The sequence below is a fragment of the Podarcis liolepis genome (assembly GCF_965112155.1).
Source record: "Podarcis liolepis genome assembly, chromosome: 13".
NCBI lineage: Eukaryota > Metazoa > Chordata > Lepidosauria > Squamata > Lacertidae > Podarcis > Podarcis liolepis.
In genome coordinates this window covers 58,403,374-58,422,898 of record NC_139573.1, presented here as the reverse complement: position 1 = coordinate 58,422,898, position 19,525 = coordinate 58,403,374, and the positions used below count along the sequence as shown (strand labels likewise).

Genomic DNA, 19,525 nt, shown 5'->3' with positions numbered 1-19,525 from the left:
AATCTTAATTCAATTGGAAGGCAGGCAGGTCTGACCGCCTCCAGACCTTTATTTCCCTTTCCCCCTTTTTTTTCTTTTTTCCGCCTCCATTCCATTTTAGATTAAGCATTTCTTTTATTTCAGTGTATTATAAAAATATACTATGCATTGGGTATGAACTTTTGCATATCCGTGTGTGTGTGTGTGTGTGTGTGTGTGTGTGTGACAAAAAACCTCCTAAGAGACATGATGGATGGAGCTTGGGCTGATGTGAGTGCAAGGGCAAAACTGGATGAACCAATGCTAAGTACTGGCAGCCTTGCATTATGGCCTTTTTTGGCACAAGGTGAAGACTTTGATTTCCCCATGTGTTTTAAGATCACTTGTGTCTTGATGGTGATATTACCTAAGGATCTGGCAGGAACCACCTTTGCTCCCAGTGAACAAGCCATAGGAACATTCAAAGCTGCCTTAGAGTGTGCCAGATTCACTTAGCCTGCCGCTGTGTCCACTCTCTGTGGCCATCCCCAGCCCTGTGAACACCTGAGGTCCTTTTTAACTAAAGCGGTGGAGGACTGAACAGGGGACCTGCTGCCTGCAAAGTTCTGCCATCAAGTGACAAACGAGAGGAGACACAGCAAAGAGCTGAAGCCTTGGAGGCTCAGAACTTTATTGAGAACATTAGGCTTTATTTTTATTTAGACAGCAAAACACGGCCTTTTGCCAGCACTTCAGGGAGGGGAGGGTCTCATTTCTGTTGCTTCTCCTTGACGAATGTGACTCGCTATTACTTTAGCTTTCCTCAAAGCAGCCTCTTTTGTGCCATTGCTGGTCCCGGATGCGCCGCACTGACTGGATCAAAGGTTGGCTGGCATCCCACTCATTCCAGTGGCAGTACTCACCCTTCTCAAAGACGTACTGGCGGCCACGGTACCCGGGATACTCATATCCCACCCATCTATAGAGACAGAGGGGCAAGAGAAGGAGGACCTATCAGGATAGGCTCAGCCAGGCATCCTTCCCAACACAGCTCACCGCAGTAACAACTCATTTCCAAAGATCCAAACTACTCATTGAAGCCAGAACTACTCATTGAAGTCAGAACTACTGCCTTTGGGCTCTCAACAGTTCCTCTCCGAAGACAATTTACAAAATGAAATTTTCATTTACATAATAAGATTCAACAAAACAGAGCTATATGGTAGGTTAGGTATGAAAGTTGAAAAAGCTTAGTGTAAAATATGAAAAGGATACACAAACACACACACGAAGCCTCTTTTGGGAAGTAGTTCCACAATCAGGGTATTACAGCTGAAAAGGTCTTCTCCTGTATCCCAACGAAATGTACATTCTGCTGGTGGAAGAACCTGGATCAAAGGTCCCAAGGTAAACGTGGTGGGCTGTCAGGTTCATATGGAAGAAGGCCGTGTCCCAAACGGTTTACGGCACACTTCCCCAAGCTGGTTGGTATTGGACTACAGTTCCCATCATCCCTGATCATCAGTTATGCTGGCTGGGACTGATGGGAAATGGAGTCATGAGAGTAGCCATGATTTATGTTAGGGGGGCAAACCTCCATTAGTTATGTATTTTTATTGATTTACCTGATCTGGGGAGCAGTGTCCCCCCTGCCCCCTGGCTACACCCATGAATGGAGTCCAGCAATGTCTGTTGGGCACTAGCTTGGAGAAAGAATGGTTTCCCTTAATAGGGAGTTAGCAACATCTTGAATTGGGTCCTGAAATTAATTAGACGTCAGCACAAGTACCAGGAAGATAAGATCATCTTGCACCAGTTTTAATTTCCAGGTGCCATTCAAAGGCAAATTCAGGCAGAATGTGTGTTAGAATTAGTTCACAGAATTAGTTCAAAAATCTCTGAACTATGCATAAAAGTAGTTCCCATGATTTCTGGTTGAACTAAACTAGGTTTGTTTCTAGTTTATCTTCAATTTCATTTCCTTACACACTTTTTTTACTCTCTAAGTTCGTAATTGTTGAGGGAAATGAACTCATTGAGTCACGTTCCACTGTCTGTGTGGTTCAATGTCTTCTGAAGTATATGTCACACCAGTACAGTAGCTGCTGACATCCTGAATGCTGAATTCCCTCCCACCCCGGAGGATCATTTAGATGAATTTAACAACATCAGCAGAGCCTACTGGATCAGGCCAAAGAGAGCCATCTAGTACAGCATCCTGTTCTCACAGTGGCCACCTAGATGCACTAAAGGGGAGAAGCCCTCAACCAGGAGCTTCTAGCAACTGGTATTCAGAAGCATTACGGGAGCTCCATTTTTTCTCGAGCAAAACAGATGCCAACAACTTGAACTAAACTGGGAGCTGAACCACTTGGTTTTGTAAAGGGACAAACATGAACTGGAATTACTTTCTGTTGGGGCATGTCAAACATGATCTAGTATTAGTTCCTTTCAAAAATGAACTTCCCAAACTCTGGTTACAATAATATAAGCTGGATTGGAGCCTGCCCTCTGCCCCCTTCCTGTGGGCTGCTATTTGCATTGGTGGGGGGCATGATTTTAAGGACATCCTCAAACTCTATTTATTTTAAAACCCAATCCTTGATTATGCTTGCATATCCTTCAGTTTTGAGCAACACATTCCAGGTCTCTGAGATTTGTTTGTGATGCAGGCGCTAATTAATTTGCTTACTATGTTTTTTGGGGTTATTTTTAGTTCATTTAAGCCACCACAAAGGCCATCTGACTGGAAAAAAGCAGGATATAAATGCTACAAAGGAATTCATTTATAGATTGCCCACCCAACAGTGTCCTCTGGGTGAATTACATCTCAGTACTGGTCAAATAGTCCTTCAGGATGCTTTCCTGGGCATTTTATGGCCACTTGTGCTGCTTGTTACAGTTTTCAACTCATAGACTCACAGAATCATGGAGCAAGGGACCCCAATGGCCCTATAAGCTAGGGTTACCAGAAGTCCCCGTTTCCCTGGGATAGTTCCCGCATTTGTGAATAATGTCCCTGGATTTCATCTAATATCCCTGGGAAACGCAGCAGCGGCAGTCTCAGCAGCCTGGAGCAGTTGGCTCTGGCTGGCTTCAGGAGCTGCTCAGAAATCCCCATATGATGGTGGTACAGGGGCTCTAAGGTGGAGCTTCCGAGCTACTTCCACCTTGCCTGACCCCAGCAATTAAGCGGTGAAGGGAGGCTTCATGATGCCTACTGGAGCAGCCTCTCAACTCCTACTTGCGTGCAAGCAGAAACAGGGTGGGGATCTCTCAGTTAGGCAAGAGGAAGCTGAGGGATCCCCGCCTCCTCCTGCTTGCACACAAGTAGGAATGGGATTGGGGCTGCTCCAATGGGAAGGGAGGCATTGCGCTGCCCCAGCCGCTGCCGCTGCTCTCGGCCCTCCTTCTCTGCCTTCCATGCCTGACCCACTGCGCACCGCTTCCCCCACCACCACCACTGAAGAACCAACAACTCAGGGGCTGCCCAGGCTCATGGAGATAGAAGCCTTGGAGGAAGTGGAAACATGGCGGTTGACTTCAAGGTGCCGGCCGCCCCTCTGCCACCGCCATTGCTGCAGCATCAACGTCCTGAACATGTAGTATGTATGTATGTTGTTCTGCCAGTGAGTCTTGGGGAGGACCACCCCACCTGCAAGCCCATTCTCCACCTTGGGCCTGGGGGCGGGCCCCATACTCCACCTCAGCATATAAGGCTCCAAGGAGGCCTCGGGACATCGCTGCTGTTGTTCTGCCGGTGAGTCTTGGGGAGGACCGCTCCCCCTGCAAGCCCACTCTCCACCTTGGGCCTGGGGGCGGGCCCCATACTCCACCTCAGCACACAAGGCTCCAAGGAGGCCTCGGGACATCGCTGCTGTTGTTCTGCCAGTGAGTCTTGGGGAGGACCGCTCCCCCTGCAAGCCCATTCTCCACCTTGGGCCTGGGGGCGGGCCCCAGACTCCACCTCAGCGTATAAGGCTCCAAGGAGGCCTCGGGACATCGCTGCTGTTGTTCTGCCAGTGAGTCTTGGGGAGGACCACCCCACCTGCAAGCCCATTCTCCACCTTGGGCCTGGGGGCGGGCCCCAGACTCCACCTCAGCGTATAAGGCTCCAAGGAGGCCTCGGGACATCGCTGCTGTTGTTCTGCCAGTGAGTCTTGGGGAGGACCACCCCACCTGCAAGCCCATTCTCCACCTTGGGCCTGGGGGCGGGCCCCAGACTCCACCTCAGCGTATAAGGCTCCAAGGAGGCCTCGGGACATCGCTGCTGCCGCTTTGCCGGTGAGTCTTGGGGAGGACCGCTCCCCCTGCAAGCCCACTCTCCACCTTGGGCCTGGGGGCGGGCCCCAGACTCCACCTCAGCGTATAAGGCTCCAAGGAGGCCTCGGGACATCGCTGCTGTTGTTCTGCCAGTGAGTCTTGGGGAGGACCACCCCACCTGCAAGCCCATTCTCCACCTTGGGCCTGGGGGCGGGCCCCAGACTCCACCTCAGCATATAAGGCTCCAAGGAGGCCTCGGGACATCGCTGCTGTTGTTCTGCCAGTGAGTCTTGGGGAGGACCACCCCACCTGCAAGCCCATTCTCCACCTTGGGCCTGGGGGCGGGCCCCAGACTCCACCTCAGCATATAAGGCTCCAAGGAGGCCTCGGGACATCGCTGCTGCCGCTTTGCCGGTGAGTCTTGGGGAGGACCGCTCCCCCTGCAAGCCCACTCTCCACCTTGGGCCTGGGGGCGGGCCCCAGACTCCACCTCAGCGTATAAGGCTCCAAGGAGGCCTCGGGACATCGCTGCTGTTGTTCTGCCAGTGAGTCTTGGGGAGGACCGCTCCCCCTGCAAGCCCACTCCCCACCTTGGGCCTGGGGGCGGCCCCCATACTCACCACCGCCACAACTCTAAGGACACTGCTGCTGTGGCAGCAAATGTTTAAGCGTGTTATATATTTTAAAATGTTTTAAAGGGGTTTTACTTTTTATTTTGTTGTACCACCAGAAACGGTGGTTTTTTATCCATGTATTTTTATTTTGTTTTGTTTTATTTTGGGTTGGGGTGGGATGGTTTGTTGAGTGGGGTGGGGATTGGTTTTGTTTCGGTGTATTTTTTGTTTGCTTTTATATTCTGTAAATGGAGGCGAGTATGAGGCTTGGGATTGCTACCGTAGTGGGGCGAGGGAGGTATGGCGGTGGGGGCAGATATCATAGGCGAAGGGGATCGAGATATGGATATGCTCGTACCCCTTCCAATCTGCGCCCCATCCCGAGGGACGAAGGTAGGGTGAGCAAGGATTACTCACCTCCGTCACTGGTGTTGTGCAATGCCAGGTCTATAGGCAAAAAAACCGCCACCCTGCGAGACTTCTTCACCTCGCAAGGGGTTGACCTGGCTTGTGTGACGGAGACCTGGGTGCGCGAAGGGGAAACTGTTACCTTACGAGAGATGGCGCCCCCAGGTTTCTCCGTCCTCCACCAGTCGCGGACTGTGGGCCGGGGGGGAGGGGTGGCAATATTAATCCGGGAAAATTGTTCTTTCAGGGCTCTACCATCGCCATCGATCCCCGGCATTGAATGTGTTGGCCTAGTGTGGGGCTCCGAGGAGAGCTTGGCTGTCTGGCTGGTGTACCGGCCACCTAGCGCACCAGCAGCCACCCTGTCAGGCCTGCTGGAGGCGGTGGCCGGCTGGGCCTTGGAGTTCCCCAACCTATTGGTACTGGGGGACTTCAACATCCATGCTGATGCCACTCCCTCCTCACAGGCTCTGGACCTGGTGTCTTCCATGGCGACACTAGGGCTCTCCCAGTTTGTTTCGGGCCCCACACATCAAGCAGGCCACACGCTGGATTTGATCTTTGGCGCCGGTATAGATGTGATCATGTCTCCCTCGATGAAGGTGCCATGGTCTGATCACTACGCTCTGAAAGCCAGGATTGACTTTCCACCCCCACCCTGCTTAGGTGGCGAGCCAATTTGGGCTCGCCCGCAGAGGCTGATGGACCCTGATAGATTCCGTCAAGCCTTGCGGGACCTTGCTCCCCCTGGCGACTCATTGACTGAGCTTGTTGAGGGCTGGAATACCCAGCTCCTGGCAGCCATCGATGAGATCGCACCTAAGCGCCCTCTGCGACCCCGCAGAAACCGGGCTCCCTGGTTTACCGAGGAGCTTCGGAAAATGAAGCGGGACCTCAGACGGCTAGAGCGAGTATGGCGGGGTGCCCGTGACGGAGCCTCAAGAACATCTTATAGGGTTTTTATGAAAACCTATGAGATGGCAGTGAAGGCCGCTAAGAAGTCTTACTTCTCGGCCTCCATTGCATCCGCTAGCTCTCGCCCGGCGCAATTATTTAGTATAATCCGGTCTTTAACGTCCCTTGAAGGACAGCCAAATTTAAATAACAATCTGACACATAGCTGTGAGGCATTTGCGAGCTTTTTTGCGGAGAAGGTCTTGTCGCTCCGCCATGACCTCCCTGCCAATTTGGATACAATAAAGGAACTGGAGGCCCCTCGACTGTCCTCGGGTCCAGTATTGGACCACTTTGACCGGATATCTCCAGCCGATGTGGACAGATTCCTCCAAGCTGGAAAGCCCACCACCTGTCCTCTTGACCCGTGCCCGTCATGGCTGATTAGAGCATGTCCAGACGAGGTGCGGGGCCCCCTGGGGGATATCATCAATCTGTCCCTTGGCACCGGGATATTCCCAGGGGAACTGAAGGAGGCGGTGGTGCGTCCGCTCTTAAAGAAAACATCGTTAGATCCCTTAGATCTATCCAATTACCGCCCGGTCTCGAATCTTCCATTCCTGGGTAAGGTGATTGAGAGAGCGGTTGCTGAACAGCTTGGTAGGTTTCTGGATGAAACATCTGCTTTGGATCCATTCCAGTCCGGCTTCCGTGCTGGTCATGGGACCGAGACGGCTCTGGTCGCCCTAACAGATGATCTCCGCAGGCAGCTGGATCGAGGCGGGTCGGGGCTGCTGATCCTTCTAGATCTGTCAGCAGCCTTTGACATGGTCGATCACGAACTCCTGGACCACCGCCTTGCCGATGTGGGGATCCAGGGCACAGTCCTTCAATGGCTGCGCTCGTTTCTCTCTGATCGGGGACAGAGGGTGGCGCTTGGGGGGGAATTGTCATCGCGTCACTCCTTGGTGTGTGGAGTGCCGCAGGGTGCGATTCTCTCCCCGATGCTTTTTAACATCTTTATGCGCCCCCTCGCCCAGCTTGTCCGGAGTTTTGGGCTGGGCTGCCATCAGTATGCTGATGACACCCAACTCTATCTGTTGATGGATGGCCATCCTAACTCGGCCCCAGACACACTGACCAGATGTCTGGAAGCTGTGGCTGGATGGTTACGTGGGAGCCGGTTGAAGTTAAATCCTTCGAAGACAGAGGTCCTCTGGCTGGGGCGGGACGATATGGGATCGAGGGGGCAACTCCCATCTCTTGCGGGGGTGCAATTGGTGCCAGCACCGTCCGTTAGGAGTTTGGGTGTAATCTTCGATACCTCCCTTTCTATGGAGGCGCAGATTACAGCTATAACAAAGGCGGCATTTTTCCATCTCCGCCAAGCTAAGCAGTTGGCCCCTTATCTCTCTCGCCCTGACCTAGCCACTGTGATCCATGCGACGGTCACCTCCAGACTGGATTATTGTAACTCGCTCTACGTGGGGCTGCCCTTGAGACTGACCCAGAAACTCCAGCGGGTGCAGAATGCCGCAGCGAGACTCCTTACAGGGTCTTCGCCGCGGGATCACATTCATCCGGTGCTATACCAGCTGCACTGGCTCCCGGTGGAGTACAGGATCAGGTTTAAGGTGCTGGTTTTAACCTTTAAAGCCCTATACGGCCTAGGACCCTCGTACCTACGGGACCGCCTCTCCTGGTATGCCCCACAGAGAAACCTACGGTCTACAAATAATAACACCCTCAAGGTCCCAGGCCTCAGAGAGGTTAGGCTGGCCTCAACTAGAGCCAGGGCCTTCTCGGCTGCAGCTCCAACCTGGTGGAATGCTCTGTCACAAGAGACTAGGGCCCTGCGGGATCTGACATCTTTCCGCAGGGCCTGCAAGACAGAGTTGTTCCGCCAAGCTTTTGGTCAGGGCGCAGCCTGACTCCCTCCTCTGGCAACCGGCACAGAATTTTGTTTAATCGGTTGCCATCAATTTGATTTTAACTAATTTTTATAATGAAATATTTTTAGAATGTGTTATTATTTGATTGTTATTTGATTGTTGTTAGCCGCCCTGAGCCCGGCTCAGCTGGGGAGGGCGGGATATAAATAAAATTTATTATTATTATTATTATTATTATGTATGTATGTATGTATGTATGTATGTATGTATTTAAAGTGTCCCCAGATTCATTAAAAAAAATCTGGTAACCTTATTATAAGCCAAATCCCTGCAATGCAGGAATCGCAACTTAAGAATCCCTGGCAGATGGGCATCCAACATCTGTTAAAAAAACCTCCAGTGAAGGTTCATCACCTTCTGAGGTCACCTGTCCCACTGCTGAACAGCTCTACTGTCAGAAAGTTCTTCCTAATGTTTAGTCAGAATTTGAATCCAACTCTCTTTTCATTTTTCATTGTTCAGGTCACTTTTTAATTCCCTTTTTTGTGGAATGCTTTCCCCAGGGAAAGATACCAGAGACCAATCCATTTTTATTTGCCCAGACCTTGTAGATTATTGCTTTGCATTTTTTTTCTGTTTTAATCTCGTTTTATGCAGCACCTAGAGAGCATTTGTACTGGACATCTGATTAATAAAATATATAAGACCAAAATGTTGCCCAAAGATCTTCAAGCACCCACCAGCCACTCTGGTTATAAGCATGATTGTTAATAGATCTTTCTCACTGGCCATTGTCCCTCCCGGGGCCAACTATGTATTACATTCATTTATAATATTTGAAGCATTTTTACTGCCACCACCCCAAATTCTTTGGCTGGAAAAGACTATCAGAGTCAGTGGCGTAGGGTGGGTTGTCAGCACCCGGGACAAGGCAAGTAATTTGCGCCCCCTAACCCGTGGATTTGCGCCCCCTAACCCGTGGATTTGCGCCCCTAACCCTAACTCCCAGATGCTGCGCCCGGTGCGGCCGGCCCCCCCTGCACCTCCCACCCTACGCCACTGATCAGAGTAGCTTACAAAGATCTATAATGAGAGACAGGTTTTAAGAGCAAGAACCACGCTAATAGTCTTGGCCCTTGTTCCTCACATTTCAAATAATGTGAAGATGGAGGCCAGAGACTGGGAGAGAAAGACAAAGAGCAAAAGGGGACCTGGACAAGGTGTGTGGACAATTAAAATGAGAGCAAGTCCTGGCAGAAACATTTATGGGGGTTGCTTCAGGAATGCCAAAATGGCTCAGGAAGTTGAAGGTTGTTCCTGATGGAAAGTCTGTTCCAAATGTGTTTGAGCTGTAGTCAGTAGCTCAGAGCCACCACTTTGGAGAACCAGCTCCTCCTTCCTGCATTTTTGGGGTTTCCGTGCCTCCTGCCTGTTCTTTTCATCTTTTTTTTGGGGGGGGAGATAAGCCCACATGCCAGAATGAGCCAAAATCGGTTGGATTACCTTCAGTGAGTTCCATCATTATTTATTTCATAAAATTTATATTCCACTAGATTGTAAAAAAATAAAACCCTCAAAGTGGTTTACAACAAAGATAAAACAATAAAATTGTCTATAAGAAGAATTAATGACAATTTAAGACTTTCAAAAAGTTAAAGGCTAAAAGCGGATTAAAACTCACATTAACTTTCAAATGGGTAGGTTTGGCTAAACAAGAATGTTTTTAACAGGGCTATATCGTTCTATATCGTTTTAACAGGGATATATCATTCTAAAACGTCACAGGTTTTTTTACCTTTTTATTTGTCAAAGCGGCTGTCTTCCTACTGCCGGTTGCTGGCTGCTCTGCAGTGCCCTCTGCTGTCACCTTTCAACAACTCATTAGGACATAATGTGTCCTGTGGCTGTCAAAACCATTTCTTAGCCCTTCCTTAAGGTTAAAAACCCCTGGAAAAGACCCTGATGTTGGGAAAGATTGAGGGCACAAGGAGAAGGGGACAACAGAGGACGAGATGGTGGGACAGTGTTCTTGAAGCTAGCAACATGAGTCTGACCAAACTGCGGGAGGCAGTGGAAGACAGGAGGGCCTGGCGTGCTCTGGTCCAGGGGGTCACGAAGAGTCGGACACGATTAAACGACTAAACAACAACAAGGTTAAAAACCCTGAGTGTAAATCTGCCCCAGGTGCTAAAAAGAGTACATTGAAGGCACCTGCCTGATGTCAATAGGAAGGGAGTTCCAGAGTGTAGGTGCTGCCACACTAAAATATCCATTTTCTACAAATGTGGAATAGATATTATGCAGCCCCTGCAAGAATGCCAGATCTGCCAATTGCAGCGGTCAAGGGGGAAAAGATATGGGGCAAGCTGGTCCCAAATTGTTAAGGGCTTTATATACTAATTCTAAGGAAGCTGATTTAGGGATTTGCTCTTCCAAGAGAAGCAACTGTGCAAAGAAGCCCCCTTCTGAAGCAGAGGCACCCCCTCCACCTTTCGCATGGGGCTACAGGATTTGCCTCCCCACCCCCCCACCCCGCTCCCTCCTTACATTCCATTCAGGGCCTTAATGCTGGCCACGCGGTCCTGGAAGCCATGAGCCCACAAGCTGGGGACGTCATCCTCCACGATCTCCATCTTCCTGCCCCCATAGCTGGTGTTTTCAAAGAGGTGGATCTTGTGGTCTGCACTGTCCTGCAATGGGAACAAGTGATGGGAGCTGGTGTGGAGTGGGGGTGGCTGAATGGGTCCCCTGCAACCACATATTCACAATGAACCACATATTCACAATGAAGAGGGAGGGGCTGTACCAGGACATTTGCTGTGCATACAGAACGCAGGTGATGAGAAGGAAGCTCTCTGCCTGAGCTCCTGGAAAGCTGTTGCCAACCAGAGTGGACAGCATGGTGCTAGAAGGATAAATATCCTGAACAAACACACAGGATATGATAAAGGGAGCATGAAACTGGCATACAAGGGCTGCCCAAGGCACTGGGATGTCCTCCCCCAATGTAGGTCAGGACAACAACAGATACACATAATTTAGTCCATGGCCACTGCCCTTTCGTGGGCAAATATCTGTGACTTACGATCAGCAGGGGGCGAATGGAGAGGAGGCTGTCACTGCAGTGGCTGTTGGACCAGGAGTCCCAGCGAGGGTAGTCACCCTTCTCCAACACAAACTGCTCACCACTGAATGCCTGACGCTCAAACCCGAGCCACCTGTGGGAGGAATCAAACCTATTGTTGTTCCTCAGTCAACCTGAGAAGCTTGGCGTGTAAAGAGGTTGCTCCAAATTCAGACTACATAAGCCAATATTGAATTCCTGTGCAGCATTTTCTGAATACTGTATGGAAAAGCACATGAATGTGACCTTTAGGAAGTTTGTAAATAAACCATTTTTAACTTACTAAACATGTGGTCTTTTTTTATACTGGGGAAGAGGTGAACTTTGGAAGGAACTCAGAAGGGCATATCTAACAGCCCATATTTCCTCACTTTACTTTGCTGTAGATTTTGTGATTTTAAATCTCTGCTGGGTTTGTCTCATCAGAGAGTACATGCCCCAAACCTGGATGTTGGCATCCAGGAAATTATTCTTTTATGTCTATTTTTTCCTTGCCAGCAATAGTTAATTTGCTACCCATTGCCAGAATGTCTGTGTTATCAACATGTGAATGGCCCCTGTAACACTACCTCTAAATTTTGTGTATTAATTTCCCTCTGACCTAGACCCAGCCATGTAAAGTTTTAACCTGATTTTGGGAATATGCAAAATTAATTGTTTCTGTTTTTATTTTATTTTTTGTTCTTCTCTTCCTTAGTGGGTTGTGCTTTCTATAGGTAAGGAGCCCTTGGAAGTGGGCAGTGCCACTTGACTCTTGTTTTTTTTGCGAGAGCCTAACATAGCCAGAACAAGACTTCTAGAAGCTGTACTGATTGTCAATAAAGAAAACACAGGTTATGAACAGCGGTTATCAGAATCAGTACCAATTTTATCCCCATAACTCAGACAGGAAGGCTGAGGGGCCAGGTTACTTACTGCTAGATGACCCTTTGGGTCCCTTCCAACCAGGGCTTTTTTTTTTTTTTGCATATTCAGAGAGGGTGCCATTGCCATTATTATAAGAGAACAAAGGAGGTGTTTAGGTGCCAAATAGTTCTGGCATCTATTTTTCTAGAAACTCTACAATTCTATGATTCTGGAAGTGAGTTTGTGACGGGAGCAATTCCCTGATTTGTAGCTCAGCCTCTTAGCCAATTCACCTTTTGCTCTGCTTGCTCCCTTTGGGATCACCTGGGCACAGCATTTAAAGCTTTTTTTAAAAAAAAATTGCTGCACAAAGCTGAGGAGGCCTAAGGGAGTTCACTGCAGCTTTGCAGGCCCCGGGCCTTTCCTGACTGGCACCCCCCCCCAACCAGAACTTTGCCAGCAGTCCAGAACTAGAAAAGAGGTGCCTTCAAGGGGCAACTAGGGGCATTATACACCTCTCAAACTACTTTTACTCCTCACAAAAGCTTCTGGGATAAAACCCACATCAAAATTGGGTGCTTTTAAAATCTAGCTTTCCTTGAGAATGCTCAAATTTCAAGACATGTGCTTCTAGCCCGGTGTGGATCCCTGCTCTCTCCCATGCTTGGTACTCACGGGCCAGCCTCCACCTGGATGGAGCCCACTTTGTCCAACTCCTTCTCCGTCACGTTGGGGTTCTCATCCATGAGCTCACATTTCCTGCCCTGGAAATTCTCCATCTCGAAGAGGGTGACCTAGATGAGGGCACAGAAGCCAAGTGGCCCAACAGCCATCAAGGGGTAAAGAGCCTCAAAAAGGAGCATGTACTGATGGAGAAACAGTTTTGGGAGAGAAGCTATCAGCCAGCTTGTTTGCAGGGGGAGAAAAAAGCATTCCCAAATTGAGATGCCCTCCACCAAAGGTGACACAGACACCTTTAGGACAGACAGAGCTGTTTCTCTCTGTGTGGAGGAGGGAAGGCCAAAGAATGAAGACTCTCTGAATATGTTTGCAGCTTCCAGCAGCTCTTATTTTTCATTTGTATTCCACCTTTCCTCCATGGAGCCTGAGGTGGTATGCATAGTTTTCCCACTTCTCGTTTAATCCCCACAACCACCCTGTGAGATAGGTCTGGCTGAGTGGGGATTTGAACCCGGGTCTCCCTGGTCCAGCACTCTAACCACTGCACCACACCACAATTAAGACACAATTGTGGAGAAATTTGAAAGACTTTATTCAGAGACAACAAGGACACAACCACAGAGGCAGGGGGGCAGTGTTCAAAAAGTAGCTTCTAACAAGAGGCCCAAGAAAGGTGCAGGAAAACTTTTGTTAAGGAAAGTTTTATAAGAAAAAAACTGCTCCTTTTCCCTTATGGGGTATCCAAGTGGGTTTCCTATCAGTTGGAGAAACAGAGGCCAACCAGAGTATATAGAGAAGCAAAGTGGCTAGTAAGTCTGATCTTTATTAACAGGGTCCCCACTCCCCACATGCAGGAGGGAGGAGAGAACCCTGAACAATGAAGCATGAGTCCTTATACAGACTTTTGAAACTGCCCACCCTGTAGCTCAGAACCCCCCCCCCCCAAAAAAAAACATCATACATACATCACAGAAGGAGGCGGTCTACAGCAAAAATAAATCACAGGAGGTGGTCTACAGCAGAAATCCTTTCTGCCAGGATACCTGATAATGGTCACTGATTGCACTGATTACATTACCTGGGCATTACCTGGGCAGCCAGGCTCACCCTTATACACAAATACGTGCCCTTAAGACAGGATTTGTAAGCAAAAGACAATGGGGAGGATTTCCCATTTCCTTCCTCCTTGCAGAAAAAAAATTGAGGTCAATTTGGGAGAGTCAAAATGGCTTTAGGATTGCTCTCTCAGACAAATGGTATGTATGTGTATAAATTAAATGTATGAACATTTAATTTATATTTGAGACCTTAGAATTCTCATAACAAAAGCCTTAGAGAAAAGAGGTGGAAGTGAAGGAGAGGTGTGTGTTGAGGAAAGTAATAGTTCAAATATGTAGCAAGTGATGGCCAGCTCATTGAAAGCCGACAAGGTCTTGAAGATATGATTGCCAGGTCTCCAGGTCTGATTTGAAGCCTCTGGGTTTGCCTGGACCCCTCCAGCTGGAGGACTTGATTCTCAGGGTGGGTGAGAGTACCTTTATCAATAAGAAAAAATATTAAGAAGACTGTGCATACAGCTTGCAAGCTTCAGCTTGGCAGGAGCTGGCTGCAAATTGGGGGGGGGGGGTCCCTGCCTTCCTTCACTCCGCTCTCCCAAGTAACCTCTGTTTCCTGGGCCTCCTACCATGACATCACCAGGGGCCACACTTAGGTTTCAGGCCATCACTGGATGAAGGCAACCATCATCACCAGGCCCAGCCTGGCAGCCCTGATGCCACTGCAAGAACATTCATCCCCAACAGGCTGTGCATATCTGAACACAGGAGGCTCTTCAGCAGTCGGCCCAACCATTAGACACAGTGAGGCAGCTGCCTCAAGTACAGAGTGGTCAGGAGCCCCCCAGGCCCTGAGATTTCAGATCTCTCTGATACCCAGACGAGTTTTCCAGAGATAGGGAGCAATGCCACAGGCTCAAGAGGTCACTGGGAAGGCAGTTGAATTTAGGTATCCAAACTCTTGAAAAAGAAGAAAAGGAGCAGAAGGTGGTCTAGTATAAACCACCAGAAAGTTTACACAGACAGCCCAGAACGATGAAGTGGGCTCTAACCAGTTACGTTGTTGCAGAAACCCTTGGCTGTCTTTGCACACATGCGCAGCACATGCCCACAAACACCTCCTACCACAGCCGGCTGTTGTTGGGCAGGAAAGGAGAGGCTGGGGAAAGTGTATGTGCTGGGGAGAGGGAGAAGCTATGGGGAGCCCGGTGCTTGGGAAGCAGGGAGAGCCTGAGGAAGGGATGCACCTGTGAGACCCATACCCTGCCCTAGATGAGCGCAATGCCCTTGAGTGCAAGGTGCAAGCAGGAGGGCTGAAGGGGTCTTTGCCCTCCCTTAAATATTTGAGGGGCTGCCCCCCCCCAAAGTGGATAGGCATTGCCTTTCAAATGGTGTGTGTGCACTGCATCATGTGATCAATTATGGGGACGGGGCTTACACCCCCCCAACTTTTATTCAAGTTGCCACCCCAGCTGAAAGGGCTGTGGCTAGCAAGACAGTGGCCTGGCACATCCTAGCCCAGTGATATGCAGAAATGGCAACCCTGGTGAGAAGTTGGCCGCGCAGCACCCATACCCAGCTGTCATGGGAGGCAAGTGTGCTGCCCCGCCACCTGCCCTGATCCAGCTCACCAAGAGGTGCCACTTGGGCAGTGAGTCCTGCAGGAGATCCAACTAGTCCCCGGGGTTGGGAGAGCAAGGTTGCCGGTCAAAGTGCGAGAGGAGCCGATTGCCAAGCAATCCCAATTCCGGCCGGAGTCCTAAGCTACAACGCTTGCAACGTCAATGTTTTTGCACCCTTAAGGATTTTGCTCCTGGGACAACTGCCCCAACACCATGCCACCAGCAAAGGCCACAAACTACATTCTATGGAAATATCACATCACTCCTTGCATGTTTGCTGGTACATGGAGGTTGGGCTGTGCTCAGACTTGCTCTTGGCAAGCAAAAGATTTGTTGGAGAAGTCAAGAGTGCCATCTTCTGTCTAAATCTATAACAACCAGCTCTGAAAAAAATACAGTGGTACCTCGGGTTAAGTACTTAATTCGTTCGGGAGGTCCGTACTTAACCTGAAACTGTACTTAACCTGAAGCACCACTTTAGCTAATGGGGCCTCCCGCTGCTGCCGCGCCACTGAAGCCCGATTTCTCTTCTCATCCTAAAGCAAATTTCTTAACCTGAAGCACTATTTCTGGGTTAGCAGAGTCTGTAACCTGAAGCGTATGTAACCTGAGGTACCACTGGTATCTGCTTCTAGTAAAACATGCACCATGTATTCTTACATGCCCCCTATTCAATCTCTGAGCAGTGAGAGAATTCAGGAGTTCCAGGAGCTTACCTAGTTGCATTCCTTGGAATGAAGGTCAATGGAGACTGTGGAGTCTTAAGACTATATGACATTAAAGGTAAAGGGACCCCTGACCATTAGGTTCAGTCGTGGCCGACTCGGGGTTGCGGTGCTCATCTCGCTTTATTGGCCGAGGGAGCTGGCATACAGTTTCTGGGTCATGTGGCCAGCATGACTAAGCCGCTTCTGGCAAACCAGAGCAGCGCACGGAAACGCCGTTTACCTTCCCGCCGCAGCGGTACCTATTTATTTATTTGCACTTTGACGTGCTTTTGAAATGCTAGGTTGGCAGGAGCAGGGACCGAGCAACGGGAACTCACCCCGTCACGGGGATTCGAACCGCCGACCTTCTGACTGAAAAGTCCTAGGCTCTGTGGTTGCATTGAAATTATTTACACATTATTTACAACATGAGCATAAATGGAGGGACTCACAGCATTAAAACTCCCAAGGATCTTGTTTCTCCATTAGTCAAGTCACAGTTTGGGATCCAGCACAGAGCAAGCAGGCCTCTGGGTCTCTGGCTTCCAGCCTGTTTTCAGCTCAAAACTCACTCTCTCTCCTGGCTATTGTTCTCTTACTTAACAGTTAGGTGAGAGGGGCGGAGGAAAGGGCCCCACATCTGCCGGGAGGGCCCCATCATTTAGTTGTTGCCCTTGTTACCTAGCTCTTTTTGGGGGAATGCCATTGAGGACACTTAAGTAGCCAGCTAAGCTTCTTGTTTCACAGAGAAACTTGTCTGAACAGCTCAGCAATATAACCCTTTATTTCTACCCTCACTGGGTACAGGACCCCAAGAAGGGGCTCAGGGCATCATCCAGACTGACTGCCCAAACCTGCAACAGTATAAAATCTTCAGGGGCTTTGTGGGACAGGGAAGGGATGAATTCAACACTTGCCATACCTTGTAATTTGGCCCCATTTCCTCTGGGCTCTCCGCAGCTGCCATCTCCTCCATAGGGGTCTGTTGTTCAGTCATGGTGTCTGCAATCAAACCCTGTCCCGCCCCCATCCCCGTGCAAGTTAGAGATGGTTATTGCTCCAAGGAGGGAAATCCTCTCTGCCAAAGATTTCTGCCAGGCTTTCTGCCAGGGAGCATGAGAATGAAGAGATCATCATCTGCATAAGGAGACTCCCAGTCTCCAGGGACTCTGGGAGATTGACCTGCAAAGAACTGGCCAAAGTAAGGCAGTGGTCATTCCTACTTTATTGTCTAGCTTTAAGACCAAAAGGGCAGGAGAGCTTTGGGGAGGAACCTATTTGTGATGGAGGCAACTGTCAACTTCATTGGACTGGAGACAGGGGACACAGGGGTGGAGAGTAAACACACCCCACACCCAGCTGGTCTTTTTCTCATTCCTTATTACTGGTGAAGCTGGTTGACCCTTAGGATCCCTTCCAACTCTGTAGTTCTAAGCTTCAGGGAGGCAGAGACACATGGAAGGTTCTCCTCCAAGAGTGCATGACTCAAAGCTCTGCACCTCAAGGAACTGCAGAGCAGCACACTGCATTTTTGCTGCTACAGATCAACCCTGTAAGATTCCTCTCAGCACTCTGCCCACCCACTGACCCACAATGAGTTGTAGTGCAAGACGCCACCTCACTTGCAGCTTCCTTCAGGTTTCAGTCTTGGAATTCCACTGCCTGGTGTTCCAGTTCCCCACCCTCCCAAGGCCCTCCGCGACATCTCCCTGGCCTTCCCTCACTGCTGTCGCTGGTACAAAGACAGATGCCGTTACATACAACTTACTGTCTTTAGGTCTCATCTACCCCTTTTTTTGGCTGTGGGGGGATAACATGGATCAAAAGCTTAAGTATGACATTCAAAAGCTTTTGCTGGAGGTAGGGAAGCGCTATGCGAAGGACTCCAGGGTAACCATGGTCTGATGAGGACACATTCATACCTCCTTTTCCAGATGCTGTTGGAAACTCTGACAGGCAGGCAGGCAGGCAGAGGAAGCAGGCGCCTATTTATGCGCTTGCCTCTGAGCACAGCCCTGGCTTTCGAGGGGTGCTGAGGCAGCAGCAACTCCATCCAGCAGACCCCACCCATTGCCTTTCACTTCAATAGTGAGGGCTCCACTCCACAATACGGAGCCATTATGCAGAGGCCTCCCAGCTGACAGTTTGGAGAAGATTAACAGCCTGCCTGCAAGTCAGCCCATCAGCATGTTGGCACTGCTCCTTGCCAGAACTTCACAGAAGTTCTGGGTCAGCAGCTTTCCAACCCCAAAACAAAGCCCTTTCAGCAGCAGACACTCATGCCGTATGCCCCAGGCCAGGGAGATGTTGCGGAGGGCCTTTCCATTGAAAGGAGCAAGAATTCTGTGCCTCCAGTCTCAGGTTGCTGGTCTTTAAAAGGCAGGCTCATGAGAATCCTCATCCAGGTTATTAAAACTACGTGTTTATTCTAGCGAGTGGAAGTGATTTGAACCAGCAATGTAAGGAGGATATTGACAAGCTGGAACATGTGCGGAGAAGGGAAACCAAGATGATTAAGGGTCTGGAAATCAAGCCTTATGAGTTGAAGGAGTTGGGTATATTTAGCCTGGATGAAAGGAGTTATGATTGTTATCTTCAAATATCTTAAGGGCTATCACACAAAAGATGGAGCAAAGCTTGTTTTCTCCTGCTCTGGAGGGTAGGACTCGAACCCATGGCTTCAAGTTCAAGAAAGGAGATTCCAGCTAAACATCAGGAAGAACTTTTTGACAGTAAGAGCTGTTCAACTGTTTGACAGTGGCAAGGTCTCCCTCGGGAGGTTGTGGACTCTCCTTCCTTGGAGGTTTTTAAGCAGAGGTTGGATAGTTATCTGTCATAGCTGTTTTAGTTGAGATTCCTGCACTGCAGGGGGGTGGACTAGATGGCCCTTTGTGTTCCGTCCAACTGTACAATTCTATGATTTATGAATTTTGCTCTGTCTGTTTTGCATGTCTATGCATCTTCCTCTAGGTGCTAACCAGCTTAGCTTCAGCAAAGTGGTGAACGCATCACAACACTCATTCAGATCATTCTCTGAAGCCAGCAACTTGTGGTCTTGCAACTTGTGTGGAATTGTTTTGCTATGCTTCATAGCAGCCATCATCTGGTAGGATGCAAGAGTTGGAACTGGGACCCAAGCTGCCCGAAAATGGTATAGCTGCCACCTCAGAAGTAAGAAAGGGCCCTGCCAAACTCCCATCTCTAGTCTTCTCTCCTTTCCAAACTATATGTATGGGGGGGGGGGAGAGAAAGAAGGCAGAGATGCTGGGGCCCTTCTTCAGCTACCTGTTCCCTCTTTCTGGCTACCTCAGAGAGAGAGCAAGCAAGGCTGCTGCAGGTGAACAACCCTTGGCCCCCCCATCCTGTTCTGAGAGAGTAACATTTAAAAACAGACTGTGGAGTCTTCTGTGGGGGAGGAAAAGGGGAAGGAAAACCTTCTGCTTCAATAAATGTGAATAGTT

At 49.5% G+C, this 19,525-nt stretch overlaps 1 protein-coding gene across 1 annotated transcript; it reads right to left on the bottom strand.

Moving 5' to 3' along the window:
* Positions 1-621: 621 nt before the first annotated feature.
* On the bottom strand, positions 622-19,427 carry LOC310691276 (beta-crystallin B3-like). The gene is made up of 6 exons (XM_083471011.1): positions 17,987-19,427; positions 16,987-17,079; positions 12,675-12,793; positions 11,115-11,247; positions 10,577-10,719; positions 622-937 (listed from the first exon to the last, which is right to left on the bottom strand). Exons 2-6 carry the CDS (start codon positions 17,059-17,061, stop codon positions 772-774), a joined length of 636 nt encoding a protein of 211 aa, XP_083327137.1. The 5' UTR covers positions 17,062-17,079; positions 17,987-19,427; the 3' UTR covers positions 622-771.
* Between the last annotated feature and the right edge of the window lie 98 nt (positions 19,428-19,525).

Coding starts and splice junctions, on each gene's coding strand:
- LOC310691276 (XM_083471011.1), bottom strand. CDS start 17,061: ATGACTGAACAACAGACCCCTATGGAGGAGATGGCAGCTGCGGAGAGC. Junction 11,248..12,674: donor ATCCAGGTGGAGGCTGGCCC/GTGAGTACCAAG, acceptor TTCCTCCCACAG/GTGGCTCGGGTTTGAGCGTC. Junction 10,720..11,114: donor CCATTCGCCCCCTGCTGATC/GTAAGTCACAGA, acceptor TTCCCATTGCAG/GACAGTGCAGACCACAAGAT.